The sequence below is a fragment of the Micromys minutus genome, assembly GCF_963924665.1.
Source record: "Micromys minutus genome assembly, chromosome: X".
Lineage (NCBI taxonomy): Eukaryota > Metazoa > Chordata > Mammalia > Rodentia > Muridae > Micromys > Micromys minutus.
Genome location: NC_137970.1, coordinates 29,932,152 through 29,956,581, shown reverse-complemented (window position 1 = coordinate 29,956,581; position 24,430 = coordinate 29,932,152). Strand labels below are relative to the sequence as shown.

The window sequence follows — 24,430 nt, the reverse complement described above, 5'->3', positions numbered from 1 at the left end:
CAAAAGTAGCTCTTGGAATGAAGAACCAGAAGCCGTGCTACAAAATCTTAACACAAGCTTCTTGGAGTTCCAGGGTAGTGAGGAATATCCAGCCTGAGATAAGACACTTTAAAGATTTAGAGAACAAGCATTTAAGTAAGACTGATAATATATCTCAAGTTCCAAACTTACTAAACAGCATCTTAGGTAGAGATGACTGCTCTCTGGAAAGGGAACCCAAGAACCGTAAAAGTAGCTGAATCAAACAAGTTTAATTCATTTCCTTTTGACATCACATTTACATTTGTTTGGATACATCATTACATCCACTTTGTTACTTTTGAAGCATTTTATGGTTACATATTACTATACAGTAAAACAAAATTGGAATCATTATAGGTGGTACAGAGAACCCACCACCCCCTGATGGACTGGGAACCAACAGAGAGCTCATAGACTGGTTGCAACTACAAGGAGTGGATGCAAACACAATAGAAAAGGTAAGTTTCTAAATCAAAGTATTCCTATGATATTGTTGAAAAGCTGCTTATCCATACATTGAATCTTTCAGATTGTTGAAGAGGATTACACGCTTTCTGATATTCTCAATGATATCACTAAGGAAGACCTAAGGTGCCTCAGACTACGGTAAGAGCCTACAGTTTAAATAATGAAAGGGTTTTTTTTTCATGTGAATACTTTATATTTTTTTTAATGCTGGCAGTTTCTCCCGATCATTGAAATGCATCTTTTCTATGTCATAGCAAACTTAGCTCATTTTCAGGTTCAGAGTGACAAGGCATGAGGTGCCAGGCCCTTCTTTACATTCTTGTTTAATGAATGCCCACACCTCTACCCAGAGCCACCCAGTGTTCCTATGGTACCAAGTCCAGAAAAAGGTGACATACTTTCAAGTTAGAGTACTGAAAAAGTTTGAAAAGTAGATGGCTGGCTTCAAGTTTGCTTTTCTTATGCAAATTATTGTTTTGCAGTGGTGGAGTGCTCTGTAGGCTCTGGCACGCGGTCTCCCAGCACAGAAGACAAATGCAGGCTCCTCACAGTGAGCCACCTGGGGAGAATGAGCCAAAAATACCCTACACCTGCTCATGATTAAAGCTTCAGTTAGTGTACAGACAGATCTGCATTTACACAGAAAGACCCTTGTTCATTTAATTCAAGCACGTGTGATTTTAGAGCATCTTGTTTATAAACAGGATTGTAAGTAATGTCAACTCTGACCTAGTATTTAAAAAGTCAATATAGCAATTGTTGGAAAGATAAGGCCTAAGTATTTTATAAACTAGTGTAATTACTTAGATGTGAAAGATTATAACGTGTGCCTTGGAATGGGAGTACAATTTAATGTTTGTTAAATGTCAAAATGGGGAAAATTAAATTATTTTGACTTTGAATTGACTGAAGTCCCCTTATTTTAAAACACATGATGATAGCCTTTGATCAGAGACATGGTGAGTAGTGCCAAACCGGGTCCGTCCAGCCTCCACATTCATTCTGGCCACTACACTTCTCCCTGAGGTCATTCATAGCTATGATCACACCACCAATTGGCAGAGTTGTTCCTTTAGTAACTGACCCAGGTTATGATGAAGAAAGGTTATAAACTCTGCACTACCCTATACATATCCAATACACTCTTATTCACATGGATACAGCAATGTACAAACTGCATGCAACTTTACTCTCCCTTAATTTACATGTTTTCAAGACTTGTTGTCTGGGTATTTCCTGCCAAAATTGAGAACATAAAGAGTTCCTTCCAACGGATGAGGAACACCCATGCATCTGATAGTCTCCCATTAACTGACTGACTTAAACTTGATCCACTGGTTGGCACCACGCACTTCAAAGGTAGGCTCACTGCTGTAGATGTGATAGCCTAGTTCCTCCAACGGGGGCTCAGGATCAGCCGTGGCAAACTGGGCAGCGTCCTCAATTTCTTTCCTCACCTCCACATCAATCTCCTAAACAGCAGATGACAACGCAAGAGATTGTTTTCATCAGGGGCAGTTTTGGAACTAACTAGAATATTTGAGAACCTGTTAGTAGTAATATGACTCTTCAATAGTATATGAATTAAAATTAAAAATGGAAGGCATATTTTTAGGACAAAGGGAGAAACAAAGATTTTGTATCAATGTGATTAGTCACTGAAGACACTGAGTTTGTAACTCTTAACTGTTTGTGGAGGCCAGAGCTGCTGTCGGGTATCCTCCACTGCTCTCCACCTTGTTTGAGTCAATATATTATCTATTGTTGAGGGTGGCCAGCGTGCTCCAAGAATCTGCTTCTCTCTACCAGAGTTAGGGTTTTACAGTGCACCCAATGTGCCCATTTTATATGGGTGCTGGGAATCCAGACTCAAATCCTGCTTGTGCAGCAGGCGCTCCATTTACTCAGTCATCTCCCTTGCCCTATAACTCAATTCTCAGCAGGAGGACCAAAATCGAGCCCTGGGTGTGAAAAACCTCAACTCTCTGGGCATGACATTTTATGAGGGGTGGGAAACTGGTCCTAGTAACCAGCTAGACTTAAACCCCCAAGAGCAACTGTACCTTTAATTCTTCAACACTTGCAAGATTGTTGTTCACCATTCTATCCTTGAGAAGCATAATAGGGTCGCTCTTACTTCTTACTTCCTGGATTTCTTCTCTAGTGCGGTAACTAGGGAGAAGGGAGATGCAGTGAGTGACAGACCCATAAAAATAATGCCTGTAGACCAGACAATTGAGTGAAGTATAAGAGTGTGTTCTGGAAAGAGAGGAACAATAATAGCCATGTCATGTCACTGTGGGAATAGCAGGGTTGCAGGCTGTTAGGCATCTTTTATAGAAAGTTATCCAGGAGCCTCTCAGGGGACAGCTATATCAGGCCCCTGTCAGTAAGCGCTTCTTGGCATCAGTAATCATGTCTGGGTTTAGTGGCTTCCAGCAGCCAACCATCGGACTGAGCATGGGGCCCCAATGGAGGAGGAGCTAGAGAAAGGACTGAAGGAGCTGAAGGGCTCTACAACCCCATAGAAAACAATATCAAGGAAGCAGACCCCCCAAAGTTCCCAGGGAGTAACCCAAGAACCAAGGAGTACACATGGAGGAACCCATGGCTTCAGCCACATATGTAGCAGAGGATGGCCTTGTTTGACATCAATGGGAGAAGCCCTTGGCCCTGGGAAGGCTCAAAGCCCCAGTGTAGGGGAATACCAGGGCGGAGAGGCAGGAGTATGTGGGTGGGGGAGCACCCTCTTAGAAGCAGGGGGAGAGGATAGCAGGAAAGTGGATATCATTTGAAATGTAAATAAATAAAATAGCCAATAAAAATAATAAATTTATAAAGGAAGTTATTTGCTCCAGCTTGGGACTTCTTTGGCATTCTGATCAGGGCCAAGTTTTCATTTGCTTCTTTGACCTGGAAGGCAGGGCCATCACTTCTACCTCTGGGGGCTGGCAGTTGTGATAATTACAGGTTCTGAAGCATCACAATACCTACCAATGCTTTTTTTTCACTAAGACCCAAAAGCAGCATGGGTAGCAAAATGGATGGACACCAAGTTTGCCCAGGGTTACTTTTTCTTCTTTTGTAGTTGAAAAAACATAAGGGTTCTCTATGGTGGGGCAGTTACTACACAAAATCCACTTGTCCACATAATTTCTTCTGTGTCCTCCCTTAGTCCACGCTATGAAGACTAAACTTTAAACTGACTTATTTCAACCGTATCAAGCCTTTTAATTCAGAATTCCATGTTAGAGCTAAGTGAAACAGACAGCTTAAACTTCCCACGTCGCAGTTAGCCTTGCTCCCTACCAGTGAGATTTTCAAACCCCAGTCCTCTTCAGGTAGAATGTGCCATGCCTGAAATTCGGGGCATGCATAAACTAAGTGATTCCCCAAATTACTATCACAGTCCTGCCTTACAGTCAGTTCTCCACTGTAATTTAGTTCTGTGATGCTCTTTTAAATCACTGCTCATGCTGTAACACAGGATACACTGCAGGCATCTTCAGGCTGCTTTTAGACTAAGACTCAAAATAACCACTTGACGCCAACAAAGCGGCAGCTTTATCCGGTTGCTAAGGCCACTGGTGCACTACTCTGTCATTTGACTTAAGTAGCCCAAAGCCTGCCCACCCATGATGGAAAGCACAGTCAGACTCCTCATGACCCTACCTGACTCCGGGGTCACTCATACTGTGTCCATGGTACCGGTAAGTCTGCAGCTCCATTAGGATGGGCCCCTAAAACAAACCCACAAGTGATTAAGACTATGGGAATGGGTGCCAACAATCTCTGGCCTCAAATGGAGACAGCACCATTGACATTCAATACATTCTTAATTCTTCTATGTATCATCTCAGTTGTCAGGAGTTTACTGGTTGATTCTTAAAAAGACCTATTTATCCTACATTTCATCCTCAATTTTACCAAAAATAAATTGCAGGGGTATGTTTTCTGGGTTTAGAACAACTAGTTAAACTTTGCTACTTGACCCTCCTTTTAAGCTACTTTTTACCGTTACCTTTTCCCTCCGTGCCATACACTGACACATAGGACAGACAACAGGACAGATTACACCAGAAGCTTATTGAGTGAAAGTATGCATGGGAGGGATTCCAAGGTTGATCATGCAAGGGGCTTATGACTAACGGAGGGATGGGAATACATCAAACAACAAAACGGTATCAAGCTGATGTCAAAGTGAAGACAAAAAGGCAAGGAAACTGAAGAATAGAGAAAAACGGTGTTTACCAGGTGAGACTGTGCTGCCTCATTGGGGTCTGTCCTAGAGAGCTCATTACCCCAGGATACTTCTAACAGCTACCTAGGAAGGCTTCTTTAAACTTTGAGATAAATGTCATTATAAATTTATAAACTAAAAGCCTATGAGAAGATTTCCAGTCTTACCTTACCAGACCTGCAATAGGCAGCCGCAAACTTTGTTGCCTCTCGGACACACAAGATATCCATTCCATCTACCTGTTGATAAAGGTGGAAGGGGCAGAACGTAACTCAACTGTCCAAACCTACTTCACTTTAACTGTGTTGCTGGAGAATGGAATCCAGGACCTCACACGGTAGGCAAGTTCTCAGCCACACCTCCTGCCCTCCCATTCAACTTCTATATGACCTATTCAGGCATAAAGTGATGAAAACACAGAGCAGCTTTGCCGAAGGCATGGTTCTGTCTCTACCATAAGGGACCTTACCCTCAGTCCAGGAATAAAGTCTCCTCTTTTGTAGTAATCCGTGCTGGCTGCGGCTCTCTCAACAGATGTCCCCATACCATAGCGGTTATTCTCACAGATGAAAATACAAGGTAATTTCCACAGTGCTGCCATGTTGTAAGCTTCAAATATCTGACCCTGAAAATATTTTAGAAAATGTTCAAGTAGTTTAGTTTGCTTCTTTACACCGTGCCCATTCCTAACTCAGAAAGCTTGTGCAAAGCCCTAGAGAGGGAAAGGGGTGTGTGCTGGCCATGGTTTTATGGCCATATGAGAGACTTACCTCTTGACGGGATTTACCAGAGCCTTCTAGAGATGCATAAAAATAAATCTTCTTTTTTAAAAAAAGTTTTTCGAATCCTCCTACCACAGAACATATCTGCAAAGCATTCATGTAGAGCAGAGGACCTTGCTAACTGGAATGTATCCCTGGAAGGCTCTGATAAATCCTGTCATGAGGTAAGTCTCTCACATGGCTATAAAACTAAATGTGAGTCTGCTACATGAAGGGCTGGAGAGATAGCTTGGTGGTTAAGAGCACTGACTGCTCTTCCAGAGATCCTGAGTTCAATTCCCAGAAACCACATGGTGGCTCACAACCATCTATACTGGGATCTGATGCCCTCTTCTGGTGTGTCTGAAAATAGCTACAGTGTACTTATTATATACATTTAAAAAAAAAAACTTTTTAAGGGTCTGCTACATGAAGTGCTATTTCAATAAACAATATGCTACTTCTTTATGAGTCCAAATACGACTAGTCACAACTTGGAAATCCAGAGATACACTTACCTGATTAGCAGCACCATCTCCATATAATGTCAAACAGACCTCATCTTTCCCATTATACTTGCAGGCCAGGGCAATTCCTGCTCCTAGGGGCACCTGACAAAACCAACCAGGAAAGGACCCAATAGAGATTAATCAGTTATAATGCTCTTACATCTCAACTCCTGGAGAGACTCTGGGAGCTAAGCTAGTGCTGTACCCATTCATTCCCAACCCTGTCAGCATTCACCTACCAGGTTATTTTCAACAAAACATAGCTACTATATTGTTTCAACAAGGGCTCACATTTGTGCACCTGGAGATTTTAATTACTGATCTCAACTAGGTAAAAGTGGAAACCTAGGTATATATATACGATAGAACCCTACTGCATTGGCTATTGTATGCAGTTAATGTTTCACCTCTCATTGAGGAGGAGGAGGACTCCCTAATGAAAGGAAGGCTCTGATTTTGATTAGGCTGTCAATCTAACAGACCCTTTCTTGTAACTGGGCCCCAGTGTTAGCATTATCTATGAGCAGGTCAGAGAATGAGGGGAGGAACAATTAATTTTACTGAACTATAATACGGTGAAGGGACAGTTCCACTGCTATAGGCTCTTACTCATGAAACACAGCAACAAGAACAAACTTTACATCACTACCCAAACCTCCCTATTAATGAATAAATTGGTAAGATTAAGTGTTTAATGACAAACCAAACTCCCAAATTTTATTGAAATCCTTCAAGAGAGAAGTTCCCTGGGGTGAAGAAGTTCCTGAAGACACAGGCCAGGACCAAATCTCCTGAAGCATCTTTTCTTCCTGTTACCTGAGCTCCGACGATGCCGTTACCCCCATAGAAGTTCTTGGCGTACATGTGCATTGAGCCGCCTTTCCCCTTAGCACACCCTCCTCTTCGTCCTACAAATGGCAGCACACATCCATGCATGAAAATCTAACCACACAAAGCAACAACCACCATAAAACCCAATTGTCTGAACACCTGACCCTTCGGGAAAACATTCCTCTTCATCACCCTATCTGCTAAGGAAGGTTAGACTAAATCTCCTCTCTCATCACTTACTCTCAATAGCATGTAGTTTCGACATTGGGTTTCCAGAGAGTATACAAACCTGACTTCTACACCAGTAGACAAGATAACATGAAGTAAAAAATGTCGCAGGAGAGAGGTAAATAGCTATCTAGACTCTGTCGGCACATTATAAAGCACTTCACCCAATTTACTGTCTCTACTAGACTTCTGCTGGCATTTTTATTGACAGCAAGCCTTATTCCCACTGTGCAGGGCTATGATTTTTCAATTTCACCTGAGGGGTCAGATAGCCTCATAAATGGTTTCCTCAAAGGTCCAAAATGTCACCCAGAAGGCTCATTTCTAATTTTTTTAAAACCACTCACAATGTTTAGCAACTTAATGGGAGACATCTGAATACTCCCTCCACTTACTACCCCCTCTCTGTAAATGAACAACAAACCTGTTAGCTCAGCAAGAATTGCTCGGACAGGCAGGCCCCGTGTGAAGGTGAAGCCATGGGCGCGGTAGGCGGTGATGAGATGGTCCGTGGGGTTGATGCCAGCCTCCAGGCCCACACAGCAAGCTTCCTGTAGTAAAGGAGGAACCAGGAAGCAATGCTATTTTCACTTTTGAATAAGTCTTTATTAGAACCAATTTTTAAAAAGCCCATAAAGGTAATAAATCCTGCTACTAGTAACCCAAAACACAAAGTAGAGAGTAAGGTCCAAACTAGAAACCATAACCAGTCCACAAATGTGCTGTTTCCTTTAGCCTGCACAGAGTTTTTAAAATAACCCACTAGTCAATAGAATGTAATAAAAACCAATGAAGCCTTAGTTCTACATTTCCATATGGAAGTAACTGACTAGAACCAAGTCATGTCACCTCTGGGTGGGACGTAAACATTCCAGCTCCCCACTGATCCATCTTACAACTGTTCATATTGTTATACATGGCCCCTTCACTCACTCATTGTGCCTAGCTAGCTCCCGTAGGTTTCTAAATTGGGAACCAGTGGCCATAACCAATTGTGCCTGCAGTAACTGTTAACTTAAAAAGTTCTACAATGGGACTGGAGAGATGGCTCAGTAGTTGAGAGCACGGCTGCTCTTCCAGAGGTCCTGAGTTCAATTCTCAGCAACCACACCACGGCTCACAACCATCAGTAATGTACTCTGATGCCCTCTTCTGGTATGTCTTAAGATAGCAACGATGTACTCACATGCATAAAATTAATAATTATTTTTTAAAAAGTTCTAGAATCCCCTAGGAGACAAATCTCTGGGTATGTCTATAAGGAAGTTTGTCAGGTTCAAGTGGGAAGACCCACCCTAAATGTGGTGACACCACCCGACAGGTTAGGATCCCAGACTGACTTAAAAAAGGACAAAGTGAGTTTGCTGAATGCAGATACAATAGAACCAGCTCTCTGCCCTGACCGCCATGCCTTCACCAAGACAGACTGCAGCTTCACACAGTGAGCTAAAGTCAACACACCCTTATGTCGCTTCTGTTGGCTATTCTGTCATAAGAGGAAGTACCTCATAAACCCAATAAAGCAACAAAATAGCCCCGCTTTTCCAGGAATGTATACAGTGTAGATGAGTGGGGTTCTGGCAATTTTAAAGCAGTAAAATGCTAAGGGCAGATGTAAACTGCAGAAATGCTAGGTGCAAATGAATCCGTAAGCCTACACTTCACAGGACTCCTAGCATTCTAGTTTATATCCTCAAATCCTACTTCAAAGCCTTCTGACCCAGGAAATGAGAGTGAAAAACAGTAAAGAGAAAGTGTATTTGGTGCTAAGTGTGGTGGCTCAGGCCAATCACAGCACTCTGGGAGATGAGGCCGGGCTGTGCAAGCTCTAGGAGTTTCCAGCAGCGTTGGGCTGTGAGACCTAGCCTCAAAAAGAGAAAAGAAAAGCTAAGGGGGAGGGGCAGACAGAGACAACTTGGTGAGAGGAAATGAGTTTGCCTCAAGCCTGACAGGTTAAACTCAATCCCCGAAATCCATAAGGTAGAAGGGAAGAGCAAATCCCACTACAAGCTGTCCTCTGTCGCCCCCATCAGCAGGTATACACACAGGGTGGCACCCAGGTATCTCACACACGAAAAAAAAAGTAAATAAATGGTGTTTATTAAGTGTTAAAAAGACGGGATGAAGGAGAAGTCAAAGAAAGTGATAAGGGGGTTAAGAGAAGGAAGAAAGCAATAACATGGCTGTCTAATAAACCTGTCACTTACCTGGCCATCACACAAGTGACAGAAACCACGAATAATTTTCTGCTTATACAGCTGATCGGCCTTTAGCTCCATCCGGCGCACAGTCTGCATCATTCTGTAGTACTTGAGCCCATCCTCTCTGGTGAGCACCGTGGTGACTGGAGGGCCCTCTTCTAGCCGATGAAGGTCACATTTCTGAAGCAATGTAAGATGGTCAGCCTCCCGTTACCACCCCCACAGATACTGCTGACTAATTCTAAGCTTCAACTCCACTAGCAGACAACTTAAACAGCAGTAAAGACATGCAGGCCTCAGCAGAGCTTCAAGAATAATGTGTGAGCTGGGTGTGGCGGCATACTTAGGCCTTTAATCCCAGCACTCAGGAAGCAGAGGCAGGTGATCTATATGAGTTCAAAGCTAGTCTGGTCTACAGAGTGAGTTTTAGGACAGGCAGGGCTACACAGAAAAACCTTGTCTTGGAAAAAAAAAACGAGGAGGAAGGGGAGGGAGGGAGGGAAGGAGGGAGGGAGGGAAAAGAGGGAAAGGAAGGATAACATGTGATAGCATATGCCTTATGATCTTATCACTGGGAAGGTGACAACAGGATCAAGAGTTCAAGGTTATGCCTTTGCTAGATAGTGTGGGACTAACTCGGGCTCCGTGAGACCCTGGGTTAAAAAGTAAAATAAATAAAAACAGTGGTTCAAAATGTTTCTGATTCCTTAAATTTATGGTCATCAATGTTTCACTGAAGCATACCCCATACCACACCTCTATCCAATGTTTGGCTCAAGAAAGGCCATGTGCCAGGACAGCTGTGAGGGCAACCTAACATATTTGTAGATGACATGTCAGAATGTCAAGAGCTGGACACCACAACCAGAGTACATTTTTAAGCCCATCTCCCTTAAACTACTAGCAAACTATTCTTGCTCAACTTCATGGAACCTTTGATGCTGGACTATCCAAAAGAAAGTGACCCCCACCCTCAAAGCACCAATATCAAAATAGTCCTGCTTGAAGGTGAAACTGCATCAAGCACTATGTGTTCAAAAACTAGTGAAGCACCTCTTACCTTAATCTCAAAGGTAGCATCATTTGCAAAGTTCCGGGAAGCCACCAGCACTCTGCTTGCCTAGAAAACAAAAGCATACAAATAAAGTCATTAGTTTTGTTTTTTACTGTCAAGACCAAGTCATTACTATCATGAAGCCATGTGGAAAGCATGGATTTGAAACACAGCCATATCACTGTCTGAAAGCAAAAAGGACAGCGGCAAACGCTAAACAGAGAGAACAATAATTATTAGCAACCAAACTTAAGAAAATAGGTTACACCTGGGATTTTTTGGAAGGTTTGTTTGCAAACAGAATACTTCGAATAAAATTATCCATTAGTCCCTATTTAAAGCAAACTGCTTTTCTATGATACATACCCATAAAGAAAAACATTACTCAGGGTATAAGAAAAATACCTGAATGAGAAACATCACATTAATGCTCAGTAACAATGGACCGGGGCCAGCCATTCTACAAGAACAACCTAAATTTTGAGATGATTATTTTTGAAGCCCCCAAAAGGGAAGAAGGGTTTCTTAAAACAGTGTTCCCGTCTTGATGTTTGAGTAGCTGTCTCAAACAAGTAGCAGTGCTTAGACTCACAGGCTCCTTTCTATATCCACAACTGAACAAATCTTTGAACAACATTCTATGTGTTAGCTAAGGTTCCCATTAGAGCACAAAACAGAATTGTTCAACTTTAGCCACTTTCTGCTGCATCTGCACATACTTGCAGGTAAACGACCAGAGTTTCTTTTCCTGGAGATTTGAAACATACTCATCAGATCCCATTAAAAAAAGCGTTTAATAACACAATATATTTTGTAACACTGGGTTTGACCTTGGTTGAGGGTTAAGAACAGCACAATCCATAAACCTCTAAGTGTATGAGCAGAGTGTTCAGATCTTTCCACTGCCTCCTACTCCCAGTGCTGGAATTCGAGGCATGCTCAGCAGCTTCCCAGGAGACGGCCCAGGAGACAGTCTTAGACCCTCAGTGGAATCCTAAAACCACTGGGAATACTGAATGCTGGGTGTCTGTACTACTTTAGGAAGGCAGCTTATCTGATGGTCATCAAGCTGGTTCCTGGTGCTGAACTGGGGAGTAGGGTATGCAGCAGATACCTGGCAGAAGGGATGATTTTTATCCTAATCTGGAGTGCAAGATTGCATCATTCTAGTCAGCACACAGATTAAAACTCATTAATTCTTTATTTCTGGAACTTTCCATTGAGTATCTTCAGAGACAGGAAAGTCTACAAAGCCATAGAAACAAAGTGGGAAGTAGCACACTTTGGCAACTACTATACTACTATCTGACAAAGCCAGCAAATTTCAGATGGCACACTTACCCAAGGGAAAACTGAAATGCTAGCAACAGATGCTTCGGTTAAATCAGATGAGACGACAATGTGTAAACATATCTATCTGAAAATGAAGAAAAACTGAACCTGAAACCAGCCAGGTAGCAGGGGGAAAAAATTGGCAGCCAGAACTGGCTATTGCATTGCAAAATAAAATTTCTAGCTCCAACTGCAGAAAGTAGTTTGGGGAACAATCTACAGCAGAGAGCAAACTAACCAGGCATTAGTAGGAGAAAAAGGTAAGTTCTTTCTCAAAGATAAGCTTACTGAGTTCAGGATGTGATGGTTCACGGGATGGGAGGTAGAGGCAAGGGTGGGGGTGGGATGAGTTTGGGGACAAGAGGAAACCATCTTTCAGAAAAACAAAATAAACAAGAATTGGCTTTAAATGGGATTCCTGCTGGGTTTTCTTATGCGCTGGGGAGATGGGGGTGGGGAGGGGGGTTGTAGGGGGATGAACTCAGGACCTCACTCTGCTAAGGGCATGCTCTCCCTCTGAGCTGCACTTCAGCCCCATGGAAAGTCCTCTCATGAAGACTTTCAACAATCAAGAAAATAAAATTTTCTAAGTATCTAAAAGCAGCATTCAAGTGACCGAGTGAGAGTAGTTAATTCTCGGAATGTACCAACACGAATTTAAAACCTTGCCTAATATGCAGAGGTTAAAAAAAAAGTAGTAAAAAAGTCTCACAAAAGAAAGCATAACAAATACAAGCGATAAGGCAAAAGAAAAAATTTAAATGTGGCTCCGCCTTACTGACCGTGAAAGCTTTCAACCTCACCTTAAAATGAAAGCGTGACACAGAGGCAACCTTTCAGCCTGAGGTAAATCTCCATGTTTCCCTAATTTTTTTAAGCCGGTTAAAACAACTAACAGAATAAAAAGTGGAAAGGTAATGAAGCAAACGGAGGCCTCAGAGGAAGATAAGGGGATTAACTTTAGGCTTATCACAGAAACCATCAAAGAGCAAGTGACTAACAGCCCCCTCCCTCCAGTATCCCTTGGCTACCACAGCTCTCCTTACACAAGTTTGGCTGGTCGGCTCACTTGTAAGCAGGGCTCACTTTTAAGTATTTTTTGCAAGGCTTAAATTAAATTCTAAAGTCTTTTTCACATGTATAACATGAACAAACTAAAACTCTTAAGCTACTTTGTGTTGTTACGAGGGCAGAAATCTGCAATTACTTAGAATTGTGATAAAGAGATACAATGTCTACTCTTGAGATTAAAGGTGAAACTTAAGTTTGAAACATTCTGAAAGCCTTCACGAATGGCTCCTAATTACTCTGTAACAAGAAATACAGTTACAAAGAAAACTGGCAGCCAGGCAGGGTGCTGCATTCCTTTGATCTTGGCACTCAAGAGGCAGAAGCAGGCATGGATCTCTGATTGGAAGCCAGCCAGAGCTACACAGGAGACCCTACCGTAAAGAGACCGAGACAAAGACAAAGCAACCTACTTATCTTCCCCCCTTAGCATGCTGGATATGGGTACACAAAACTTTAATGCAAGCACTTTGGGAGGTAGAGAAGGCAAGGAGATCTGAGTTCCAGGCCAGCCAGGGATCCAAAGTGAAAGACCTTGTCTCCAAAACAGTTTTATAAAAAAAAAAAGAAAGAAAGAAAGAAAAGAAAGAAAGAAAAGAAAAAAAAGCTAGCGGAGATGTTCTAACTGGATACTTCTTATGGTGAATTTCACTGTGGAATCTACTTTTTTTTTTCCTGCTGTGAGGTGACTATAAAGGAAATGGTAAACGTCCTTCAGACAAAGCAACACAACACCCAAGGTTAGCTTCTCCAGTCTAACTTAGATTTAAGGGAGTTCCAGCTTCCCACTGTAGTCTCTCCTCCTAAAGGGGAGCACATGTCTTAAAAGCAGAAGGTATGATTTTTATTGATTTCAGATTCTAATTCAACTTGTAAACTGATTCTAGTAAGAGCTGGGTATTTTTTTTCCCTTTCCACTGTGGGGAACAAAGCTTTTTTTAGTTTTTAATTTTATTTCACGTCCAGTCCCCAAGCTATAGACAAATTTCCCTTCAACTAACAATTTCTGAACACAAGAAACTTGTTCAAACCAACTGAAAATTGAAGATGCAGTTTTAACGCCTGTGAAGATCCTGGCCGAATTCAGGGCACATGCTAAGTGTTCAGTGAATGTTGGCTATGTCAGAGACATACAAAGACACATAAGAAATGTGCTTTGCTGCTGTACAATTCAATCACGAATACATTTAGTCAATCAAACGGTGTTTTTCCATTACTTAATGGAATTCCTCGGGAAGCTCACTTTCGACCTTTCCACAACCTCCCCAAACTAAGCAGAACTACATCAAATCCTGAAGAAATCAATAGAACCAGAATTACAAGTCGAAGCCCGATGGCAGTTACACCAAGAGAAAGCAACCTCGGTATGGCTAGAGGTCAAAATGGTAAAAGCTTAGGTATTAGACAACTCTTAAAGCTGGGGCCATAAGTCTTAACCTCTAATCCCAACCCTCCGAAAACCATTGCTGTTTTCTTTCTCTACTTTGATCTCTAAGCCTCTGTGTGTTTAAGGGTAAAGAAGGCTTCCTCTGGGTTATGCTCGATTGCTCTAAAATTGACTGCCAAGAAAAAGTTTAGACGGGCAGGGAGTGGAGGAAGTTTGTTTTCCGTGAACCTGACCCCTCTGAACCTTTCTCAGAACACAGGTGATCTACAAATGCTCACCCAGCTGGACGCCCGTACTTGTCAGGTGCCAAGCAGTAGGGTTGGCATACGTGCCACTGTCCAACTCAACCCCATAAGGTAGCGTCCTCAGTATCTCCATTATAGAGATAACAAAACTGAGCCCTGGAAAGATTTTTTTTTTAATTTCTTTGCCTCTTGATGGTGCTTGGTAGACTCAAGACTAGTAAACGATGAAGTCAGAGTGCGCACTGAACCCGACTCCCGGGACTGGGAGCTCTTTATTTCGTCTTACATGGCCTCTTAGCCAAGAGCAATGACATGAAGGAGACTGGAAGTCAGCGGAGTCCACAGAGGCTGGAGTAAACCCAAGCTCCGCCTCCCAGTGCCCCGTAAGCAACGGGCAGTTGTGGGGCGCTGCTGGGGAGCCAGCATGAAGCTCCACCAGTGGAGATTGGGAGAGGCACAGCGGGCCGGGCCCGTTCTCAAGCCGTTCCACCCCGGTCAGTGGTGACGCGCACCGAAGGGAAAGCCCACCGGAGCCCCGGAGCTCGACCCCAGCACCCAGCCTTGCGCTCCAGGGGGGGCCGGCCCGCCCTCTTCCTGCCCCGCCTCAGGCCGGCTCCAGCCCCACCCCGGCTTCCCGGGATCAGGCGACCTCACCGGCTTCTGCGCAGCACCTGCCAACACGCGGGACACAGCGGCAAGCATCTTCCTCATGGAGTGCAGCAGACTCACGCGGCGGCCGCGGCACCCAGGCACTCAAAAGGAGTAGATCGGGCGTCCCCAAGTCTCCTTGAGGCGCCCGGAGCCGAAGCCACGCCCTAAACGCAGTGACGGAGTCGGAACGGCATCACACGCCGCGCCAGCCTGTAGACCAACCAGAATGGTTGCCGGTGATGGCTACACCCATCTGAGGGACAAGTGGCCGCCCATTAATTAACTAAAGATGAGGTGGGGCTGTAGCTTTCGGGTGAGGAGGCAGCCCTCCTAGGGCGCCTGCGTGGGAAAGTGGGGTCACCGGAGGAGGCCTCTCCTTCCTATTGCACGGAGTACCACAGACCAGCGGAAGAAGGGGTGAACGCAGAGGTCCTGCTGTTTGCCCTGTCGGGCCAGTGGTACAGCTTTGACAGCCTTATTCCAAAATACAGAAAAGCCATGGTGCCAGGGCCAGACAGACAGACCACCTGGTTTCTAGAAATGGTTCTGTCACTAATGTGTCTTTTAAAGATCACATAGCCCTTGCAAAATGCTGCCCTGGTTGACTTGGGTGAGAATAACAAAAATAGATTTAATAGTTAAATGTCGGCTGTTGCTGGGTGTGGTGGCACATGCCTGTCATGGCTTCTCCAGGGAGTCTGAGGTAACATGATAGCCAGAGTTGGAGGCCAGGCTGGCTATTTAGTTCAAGGCAAGCTTGGACTATTTAGCCAGACTATATAAAAAAATAAGTAAATAAAAGCAAGTACTAATAGTTGACCATAGACATCCAAGAGTTCAAATTTAGGGCTTATTTGTTCTTTGATTTTCCGTTAGCTTGCTTCTTTTCATGAGGAACTCAGTTATAGACAAGCAGTTTGTCGGTCCTTTATGCTTTGGAAAAGGCAGAGTCCTGTATCTCCTGTGTTACTGTTACCCAAACACTTAGGGTTTGATTAGGACACAAGACTTTATGAGAACAAGAGAAATGTGCTCATGATGCTTTCTCAAAGTTTGGACTGTGTTAGCCACTGTGCAGGTGTTTATGTGGTCTCTGTCAGTTAACTTCAAAGGACCACTGGATCAGAGAAACAGGTTGACTTTTCCACCCAAATGTCCAGCGTGGATTGGCCAGGAAGCATTTCTATGAGGTCAGTTGGGAACCCAGGATAAAAAAGTACTGTAATATTTGCATTTATGATCTCCATGGTCTATGCACCATGGAAGGAGAAAATGCTCAAACGTTTTTACAAAGTCCCTCATCTGCTTTGGGTGATTTGTTATCTGTCCCTGGAACTGGCGGCTTGGTCACCTGCTCTGTCCTGTTTTGTCATCCACAGAAGAAAAAGGATGAAATGAGTACTGTAGTGACACATTATAACCCACAGGAAAGAAATAGCCACAAATACTTAACTGAATAAGAGAAAGGAGCAACAGTCCCTTACAATAGAATTTCAATTATTTATTGTAAAAGGAATGCTGAAGACAATGGGGAGACAGAGGCAGGAGGATCCCTGGCGTTCGCTAGTCAATCAGTCTAGCTGAAGTAAGCTCCAGGATAAGTGAGAGCCTGCCTCAAAAATATTAGATGAAGAGTGATTGAGGAAGACACCTGACATTAACCTTTGACCTCCACTTGCATATGCACACACAAAAAACAGACTGAATGGGTGGGAACCACCACTTCAGAAAGACACAGTCACCAGTGCAGGCGGGAATTATCAATAGAAGCTAAAACAAATGGCGGGGGTGGGGTGGGGGGATGAGAAACAAGACTTCTGCATTAATATCTTCCAACAAGAAATTTATCATTACAAACGTTAATGCCTTGAAGAACCTGCCATGGGGAAACAAGGGAACAAGGTGTTTTCATAACTAGAATATTTTTGTTACATCCTTTTCTTCGTAAAAAGTTACAAAGCCAAGGCTATCAAGATGGCTCAACAGGTAAAGATACTTGCCACTATGTCTGAGGGCATAAGTCTGATTCCTAGGACCCACGTGTGGAAAAAGAGAACTGACCAGTAATTTGTCCTTTCATGTACATGCGCGCGCGCGCGCACACACACACACACACACACACACAGAGGCACACCATTCAGAAATTGAAAGTGAGTGATACTTTGCAACTTTGTAGCAAGTGGGGTCAAATTGTAACTATGCACTACCATTATTCTGTATGTGCTAAAACATGCACAAAGGGGGCTGGTCAATATAAGGGAAGTCGGAGAGATGAGCCACCTCTCCAGCCCCACAACATAATGTTATATCAAGTTGTTGGCATAACCCATAGAGAAAGACTTCAAGTTACTTAATACCAGAGGAAAGTGGCTATGCCTCCTCAGTGGGATATATCCTCTGGGGGAAAATATTAATTGATATTGCTATTGAGACAGGGCTTTACTGTGTAGCCCTCAATATCCCAGGCCATGCTGGCCTCAGTAATTATGTTTTTTATCAAAAACTTCATCCATTCAAACATACTTAGATCATTTCCCTCCTTGTCTGTCTCCCCCAATCTTTCTTCTGGCTCCTGTCTCCAACTAATGGCATCATTTTTATTATTATTGCTAAATATATGCAAAAATAGAAATACAACCTGATGAATCCATTTAATGTAGCTGTGTGTGTATGATTTTAGGATGACCACTCATATTGGATAAACAATTGGAAGGCCCATCCCTAGTTTTCTCTTTCTTTCTCAGAAACCATTAGTTGTCAGTAGTTCTTTCCCTAAGGGTGGAATAAATTCCATTTTATTTGAGGGCTGGTGATTGAATCTAAGGCCACCCCAGGCCTATCACTGTTATTATAGGAAGCTAAATATAGACAAGCTCTCTCTCTCTCTCTCTCTCTCTCTCTCTCTCTCTCTCTCTCTCTCACACACACACACACACACACACACACAGGGAATGGATATTATTTTAATTTCACTGGGAGCTGGGAATATAGCCCATTGGTAGTACAGAGGTTGCCTGTGATACAAGAAGACCTGGGTTCAATTGCCAGAAATATACAACCATCATGATGGTTCAAGTCTATAATTCCAGAATTTAGAAGTTGGAGGCAGGAAGCTGAGAAGACATTTAAACTCATCTTCAGCTAGTGAAGCTAAGCAATGTGAGATCCTGTCCAAAACTGGTCATTAGGAACTATGATTTCAGCATAAAAGAAGATCATAGACACAAACTCCAAGAAGCCAAAGTTGAGTGGTCTCAACTATATCATGTAGGAAGTCCTAGAAACAAAGAACAACACTAAATAGGCTCAGCAGGTGTTATTTATGTATTTATTCATGCATATATATAAAACAATAATCAAGAAAAAGAGGCCATACATTTGAGGAGTCAGGGCTGTGAGAGTGGTTGTGGGGAGAAGAGGAAAGGGGGAATGATGTAATTAAATTTTAATTAAAAGTTAAAAAAATTAAAGAATATAAAACGTTCTCTAAATGGAACCAATGTAAGAAATGGTAAAGGAAAGATGACCTATACAATGGACAATAGTAAACAAACAGGGAGTGGTCACATGCTGAAGGGGGATTTATTAGCCACATACAATGGGTGTGTCATTATTGCTGAATATATCAAACTAAGTAGACATTTGTCAGCTACATTGGGCAAAACCTGACTGGATGTTTGAGGGTATTAAAGACTTTAAAGCATGTAAAAGTGCTTTTAAAGTGATCTTCAAAAGAGCCCTTGTATAGAGACTCGCTAGAGTGATGGGTTTTGTGTTTTGTGTTTTTCTTCTGGTGCTGGGATCTAGAACCTAGGGCCTCATGCATGCTGTTTGACATGTGACTTATCAGTAAGCCATACACAAATTCCCACATAATGAAGATGTTTCTCATAGATATAAGATGTCTGCAAGGAGTTTTAAAACACTCCAGTAATAATGGTGGACGGTCTGGGGTGGTTTGTAGGCTTCAAACAGAAACAATAGACAGTGATAGGTGTGTAGCAGCCAGTGGCTATGTATGTGTATGATTTCTTTTTCATTTACAGAACCAGTGCACATATCAGACACCAATGATTAAGCAATCATCTCTAGTTAAGGTTAAAGTTTTCATAGCACCATTGCCTAACATTCCTTCTGTGCTAGCTTTTTTTTTTTTTCTTCCAAGACAGGGTTTCTCTTTGTAACCCCAACCTTCCTGGAACTTGCTCTATAGACCAGGCTTGTCTGAAGCTCAGATATTCACCTGCCTCTGCCTTTCAAATGCTGGGATTAAAGGCATGCGTCACCATCACCTGGCTATATACTAGCTATTTTTATGTCCACTTGATACAAGCCTGAATCATTCAGGAAGAGAGAACTTCAACCAAGAAAATACTCCCATAAGATTAGCCCGTTAGCAAGCCTGTGGGTCATTTTTTTTTTTTTTTGATTGATGATTGGTGTGGGAGGATCTGTCCTATTATGGGTGATGCTACTTCTGGGTAGGTGGCCTTAGAGTACTATAAGAAGGCAGGCTGAACAAGCCAAGAGGAGCAGTGTTTACCCATGGTATTTACTTCAATTCCTGACATGACTTACTGGATGGTGGACCCTTTCCTCCTCATGTTGCTTTGGTCACAGTGTTTATCACAGCAACAGAAACCCTAAGACAACTGCATTTACTGAGCAATACTTTTTTGAGCCACTCCTTATGAAGTAGCTTGTTAAGGAACAGGGGACAATGGCTAATTGACAGTGTCCTAATGCTCCTGTGGAACTTGTGATCTGGCAAGCAAGGCGAATGGTGGCAGTTTTCCAACACACACACACACACACACACACACACACACACACACACACACACACACAAATTATATATGTAACCCACTTAAGTTGTGTTAGGAAAGGTCCCAGGCCATGCCTGGTAACACAAGAGGTATGTTATTCCTCACAGCACTGGAGTTTGGGAAATCTAAGGTCAAGGAACTAAGATCTATTCCCATCACACGTGGATTACATAATATTGCATGCCCTTCTCATTCTGGTCTCGTTTTCCTATCATGCAAACCCTGGCTGATTCCTCTGGCCTGAAGTTACTTTCTCAACAATTTTCTGGGCTTATTCCCAAGGAGAATTAATCTTTGGAAACCTAGAAACAGACCCAGCCTAATAGCTGGACTCTGGAACTAGTCCACCTGGTCTCAAATCTTGGCTCAACCTCTTACTAGCTACATGACCTTGGGCAGGTTGCTTAACCTTTCTGAGCTTCCATTTCCTTGTCTTTAAACAATGTAACAACAGTGCTCATCTCCTAGAGCTTTCGTGAAGCTGGCATGGGTTAACATTTGTCAAGTCTAATGCTTGGCCCTTAATGTGCCTTATACTAGAATTTTGTTATAAATATAGAGATCTTTTTGGGCTCTTGGTGCTTTTGGTGGGAACCTCTGGTTGTCAGATGTGCTTTGGGAATGAATCAGTTGGACACTTGGCAGATTCAGGGATTAACTCTGTTCCTGTAGAGGGTTTCTTAGTGGGAGGCCTTGCTGTCTCAAAAGTCACTTCTGTTGATGAAGAGAGGCTGGCAGGCAGTGTTGAGACATTTGGCTTTACTGGATAGGGCCAGCCAGCTTGGGCAGTAAGAGCCCACCCCCTCTCTCCCTGTGTGTGTGTGTGTGTGTGTGTGTGTGTGTGTGCATGTTTATATGTGCACACTCACTCTTACCCGTGTGTTTGCCTATGTAGGCCAGAGGTTGATGGATGTGGGGGTATCTTCCTCAATTGCTCTCTACCTTGTTTCTTTGAGACAGGGACTCTCCCTGAACACAGACCTCACTGATTGGCTAGACTGTATGGCCAGATAGCTTTAGGAGTCTTCTCTTCCCAACTCTCCCCATCCCCAGCACTAGTATCATAGATGTATGCCGCTCCATGAGACTTTGACATGGGAACTATGGGTCAGAGTGCTGGTCCTCACGCCTGCATAGCCAGAAGCAATCGACCCACTGAGCCATCTCCCTATCACTGGTGGTCCTGCTCACACAACTTGAAATTCCTTTTTCTTTGGCCATGCATGGGGTAAAAACTTTCCAGAGGCACCCTGGTATTTGCTGGGAATACAAAAAGTGCTTGCTAAGCGAAGAGAGGGACAATGATGTCAATACTATGCTTTGTTCTGAGATTTTCCAGGCATTATGTACCACCGCAGAAAGATCCTAGAACCAACAGCCAGGCTTCAAGTGGTATTTGAGTCACTGAACTAACAGCCAAGTCAGGCTACACTCACAGCTGTTACAACCAGTGTTTCTCTGTTTATAGTCACTTTTCAAGCCCATGTGTTTGTCTCCAACCAATGGCTTCAACTTCTTAAAATTTAGACTATCTATCTATATACATATATAAAAAGATTTTTATATATATTTAAAGATTTATATATATATATTTAAATATATATAAAGATTTATATATATTTAAAGATTTATATGTCTTTAAATATATATATATATATATATTTTAAAAATATAGACTTTAAAAAGTCTATACCTGGGGTGTGTGCATAGGTTACGTTAGCTACAGCTTTCTCTTTAGAAATGTAGGCAGGTGTCTTCCAGGCTTCCAAGGGGGCATGAGGCCTGCTGGTTCACACTTGTCATCTCAGCACTTCATAAGCTGAGGCAGAAAGAGCACTGCAAATCCCAGTCAGCTTGTTTCATGCTGTGTTGTTCAGGCTGGCATGGACTATGGAGTCCCTATCCCAAAGAACAAAGGGGAGTAGCATCAGGGGGGACATGGGCTGTGGGAGTACTGTACCTTTTTTCTTACAGTGAGCTGGGACCAGTAGCTGGCACACTTGGCTAAATTTGTGGCTTTTGGTTTTTTGACCCTCAAATTTGGTAAGGAATGTCTGAATGAGAATGAGCCACTAGGTTCATACTGAAACATTTGGTCCCCTGTTAGTGGAACTGTTTGGGAAGAATTAGGCTATGTGGCCTTGTTGAAGGAGGTGTATCACAGGCTGGGCTTTGAGATTCCCTAAGCCAACACCAGGCCTTGTCTTCTCTCTCTTTGCCTGCAACTTGTAGATTAGATGTGAGATCTCAGCTACTTCTCCAGCACCATGCCTCCCGTCTGTTTGCCTACCTGCCTACATGGCACCAAGTTTCCTGTCATGCTGAAAATGGACTAACCCTCTGAAACTGTAAGCAATTATCCAGTTATGAATGCCCTGTTTTATAAATTGCCTTGGTTATGGTGCTTCATCCCAGCAATAAGTAAGTAAGACACTGCTTGAGTTGCCTTTGATCATCTGTCCCATCTGTTGTTCAGATTCTACCCAAGTACTTTAAGTCCCTAATGTACATCATAGCTATTCCTCTGATAGACTGGCTTTGACTGGGGCTACAGTAAAATGCCAGACTTATGTGCTTATTAATGACAATATATTCGGGCTGGAGAGATGGCTCAGCATTTAAGAGTATCGACTGCTCTTCCAGAGGTCCTGAGTTCAATTCCCAGCATCCATCTGTAATGGGATCTGACGCCCTCTTCTGGTGTGTCTGAAGACGGCGACCGTGTACTCACATACATGAAATAAATAAATCTTAAAAAAGAAATATATTCAAAATTATGTCTACTCAGAAAATGTAAGCAAAGATGATGGGTGGAGCGTGTCTCACTCCATTCTCTCTTGTATTGCTTCCTGCCAGCCAGCTCAGGCTAGCATTCTCTGAGGTGGACTTTCTGCCCTTGCCTTCCTTCACCAAGTCGGTATTTCACCTTGGTATGTTAGTGCCACCTGCAGGGATTTGGCCTTACTTTTTTGTCTTATTTTGCCTTTATTTTTATTTTATTTTATTTTATTTTTATTTTCAAGACAGGTCTCACTATCCAGCTCAACCTGTCTGGAACATAGTCTCACTTTAGGAACTGGGGTTGGTTTCAGCACTGGCCAATTTAGGTCTTTTTGTTCATGAATAAAGTAAGGTCCAAGGCTGTCACATAATTTGCTTAAAGGAATTTAGTGACAAGCTGAGACTAGAAATCAGAGTTCCTGAGATTTAGCCTAATAGCCCATATGTTAGGTTGTTAATAGTGAGGGAGTAAATGCATGAACAATAATTCCATGCACCTTGGGTCTATACCATGTGCAATGCATAGAATTTTGTCAACAGAGTACCATCAACATGTCTCCTAATTACTTGGCCTCTTCTACAGCCCAGATGAGCCATTTACCCTGTGATGTGCCCTCATCAGTGAGTCACACAGGAAGACCTGTGCCATGGGGGTGGGGGCTGAAGAATCCTCATCAGTAACCCATCTATTAGAAAGTCTGTGAGAGCACTTTACTTAAACTTGTACCAGAGGTCTGAAAATACAGCTGTTATTACAGTGCTTACTGATCATGCACAGAGCCCTGGACTCAAGCCCCAAAACCATGTGTAAAATGTAAGTGTGGTAGTGTATGCCAATAATCCTGCCACTCACAAGATGGAAGTTAATGCTCATCCTAAATTGCATACCAAATTTGAGGCCAGCCTGCCATACTTATGACACCCTGTATCAAAAATTAAAATGAAAAAAAAAATCTTGTACCAGAGGAATATACTGACTCATCTAAGAAGCACTAAGAATAAGTTTGAGTGGGTAAGTGATGTTCTGCAAACGTGGTGGTGGGGTGCAAATTCCGGTGGGTCTTTGCCTCTGCATCAACAGAATAGAGTGAGCCAGGGCCCTGAGGCCAGGTACACTTAGAGCTGTGGCTTTATGGCTGCTCTTATGACATATTCGATCACATGACTGAATGGGTTTGGATCAGCACTTCAGCCTAGTCAGGTACCCACGGGGACAGACGATGTCACCACACTTATGAGAACAGGATGTGCATGGGAACAGGACATGAGGCAGACTGTGTCAGTGCCTACGTGGAAGACTGACAGAACTGTGCCTAGGATTTCCTTTACTGTAAGAAGTTTGAGAGAAGGCTGGAGCCAAAGAGCTCCATCAACTTCATTTATTCAAACTAACCCGTCACTCCTGAAGGACCAAATATATTTATTAAGCCAACTGGTGTTTGGGGAGTACCTACTCTAGGATTTGGAGATATAAGAAAAGATAATGTCCCATGCTGCAAAACAATAACAATAACCCATAAAAGAAACAACCCACTGATCGAAAGGAATGACCCCCCAGAAAGCAAGTGTCAAATCTCCACAGCACTTAAACTGGAGCAATGATAGATTATATAGGAAAAGCATGAGCTATGCAAGAAGCTAAAATTTAAGGAAGAGATTATCAGTGGTTCTCAAAGTACAGATAGCCCAGTAGGCAGCTTCAGCACAACAAATGGGAATACAAGTTAAATGAAAATTCCCAGTCCCTCCTCATAAGAAACCAAACAGAGGTCTGCAGTCCTTGTTTTCCGGTAGCTTGTGCATAAATCTGAGGACAAATCACATAGT

At 42.9% G+C, this 24,430-nt stretch overlaps 2 protein-coding genes across 2 annotated transcripts in view; one reads left to right on the top strand and one right to left on the bottom strand.

The window, feature by feature from the left end:
• The window catches only part of MAP3K15 (mitogen-activated protein kinase kinase kinase 15), a gene marked incomplete at both ends in the record, with an annotated part of 129,869 nt that extends 128,780 nt beyond the window's left edge, over positions 1 to 1,089 (top strand). The window contains 3 exons of the mRNA XM_080910055.1: positions 379 to 479; positions 551 to 627; positions 972 to 1,089. Coding sequence (XP_080766181.1) covers positions 379 to 479; positions 551 to 627; positions 972 to 1,089 — 296 coding nt within the window. The remainder of the gene's footprint in view (positions 1 to 378; positions 480 to 550; positions 628 to 971) is intronic.
• PDHA1 (pyruvate dehydrogenase E1 subunit alpha 1) lies at positions 233 to 15,170 on the bottom strand. Its single transcript, XM_080910562.1, has 11 exons — positions 15,000 to 15,170; positions 10,320 to 10,379; positions 9,266 to 9,439; positions 7,483 to 7,609; positions 6,816 to 6,907; positions 6,009 to 6,101; positions 5,199 to 5,354; positions 4,897 to 4,968; positions 4,162 to 4,229; positions 2,553 to 2,661; positions 233 to 1,961 (listed from the first exon to the last, which is right to left on the bottom strand). Exons 1-11 carry the CDS (start codon positions 15,054 to 15,056, stop codon positions 1,797 to 1,799), a joined length of 1,173 nt encoding a protein of 390 aa, XP_080766688.1. The 5' UTR covers positions 15,057 to 15,170; the 3' UTR covers positions 233 to 1,796.
• Positions 15,171 to 24,430: the final 9,260 nt, after the last annotated feature.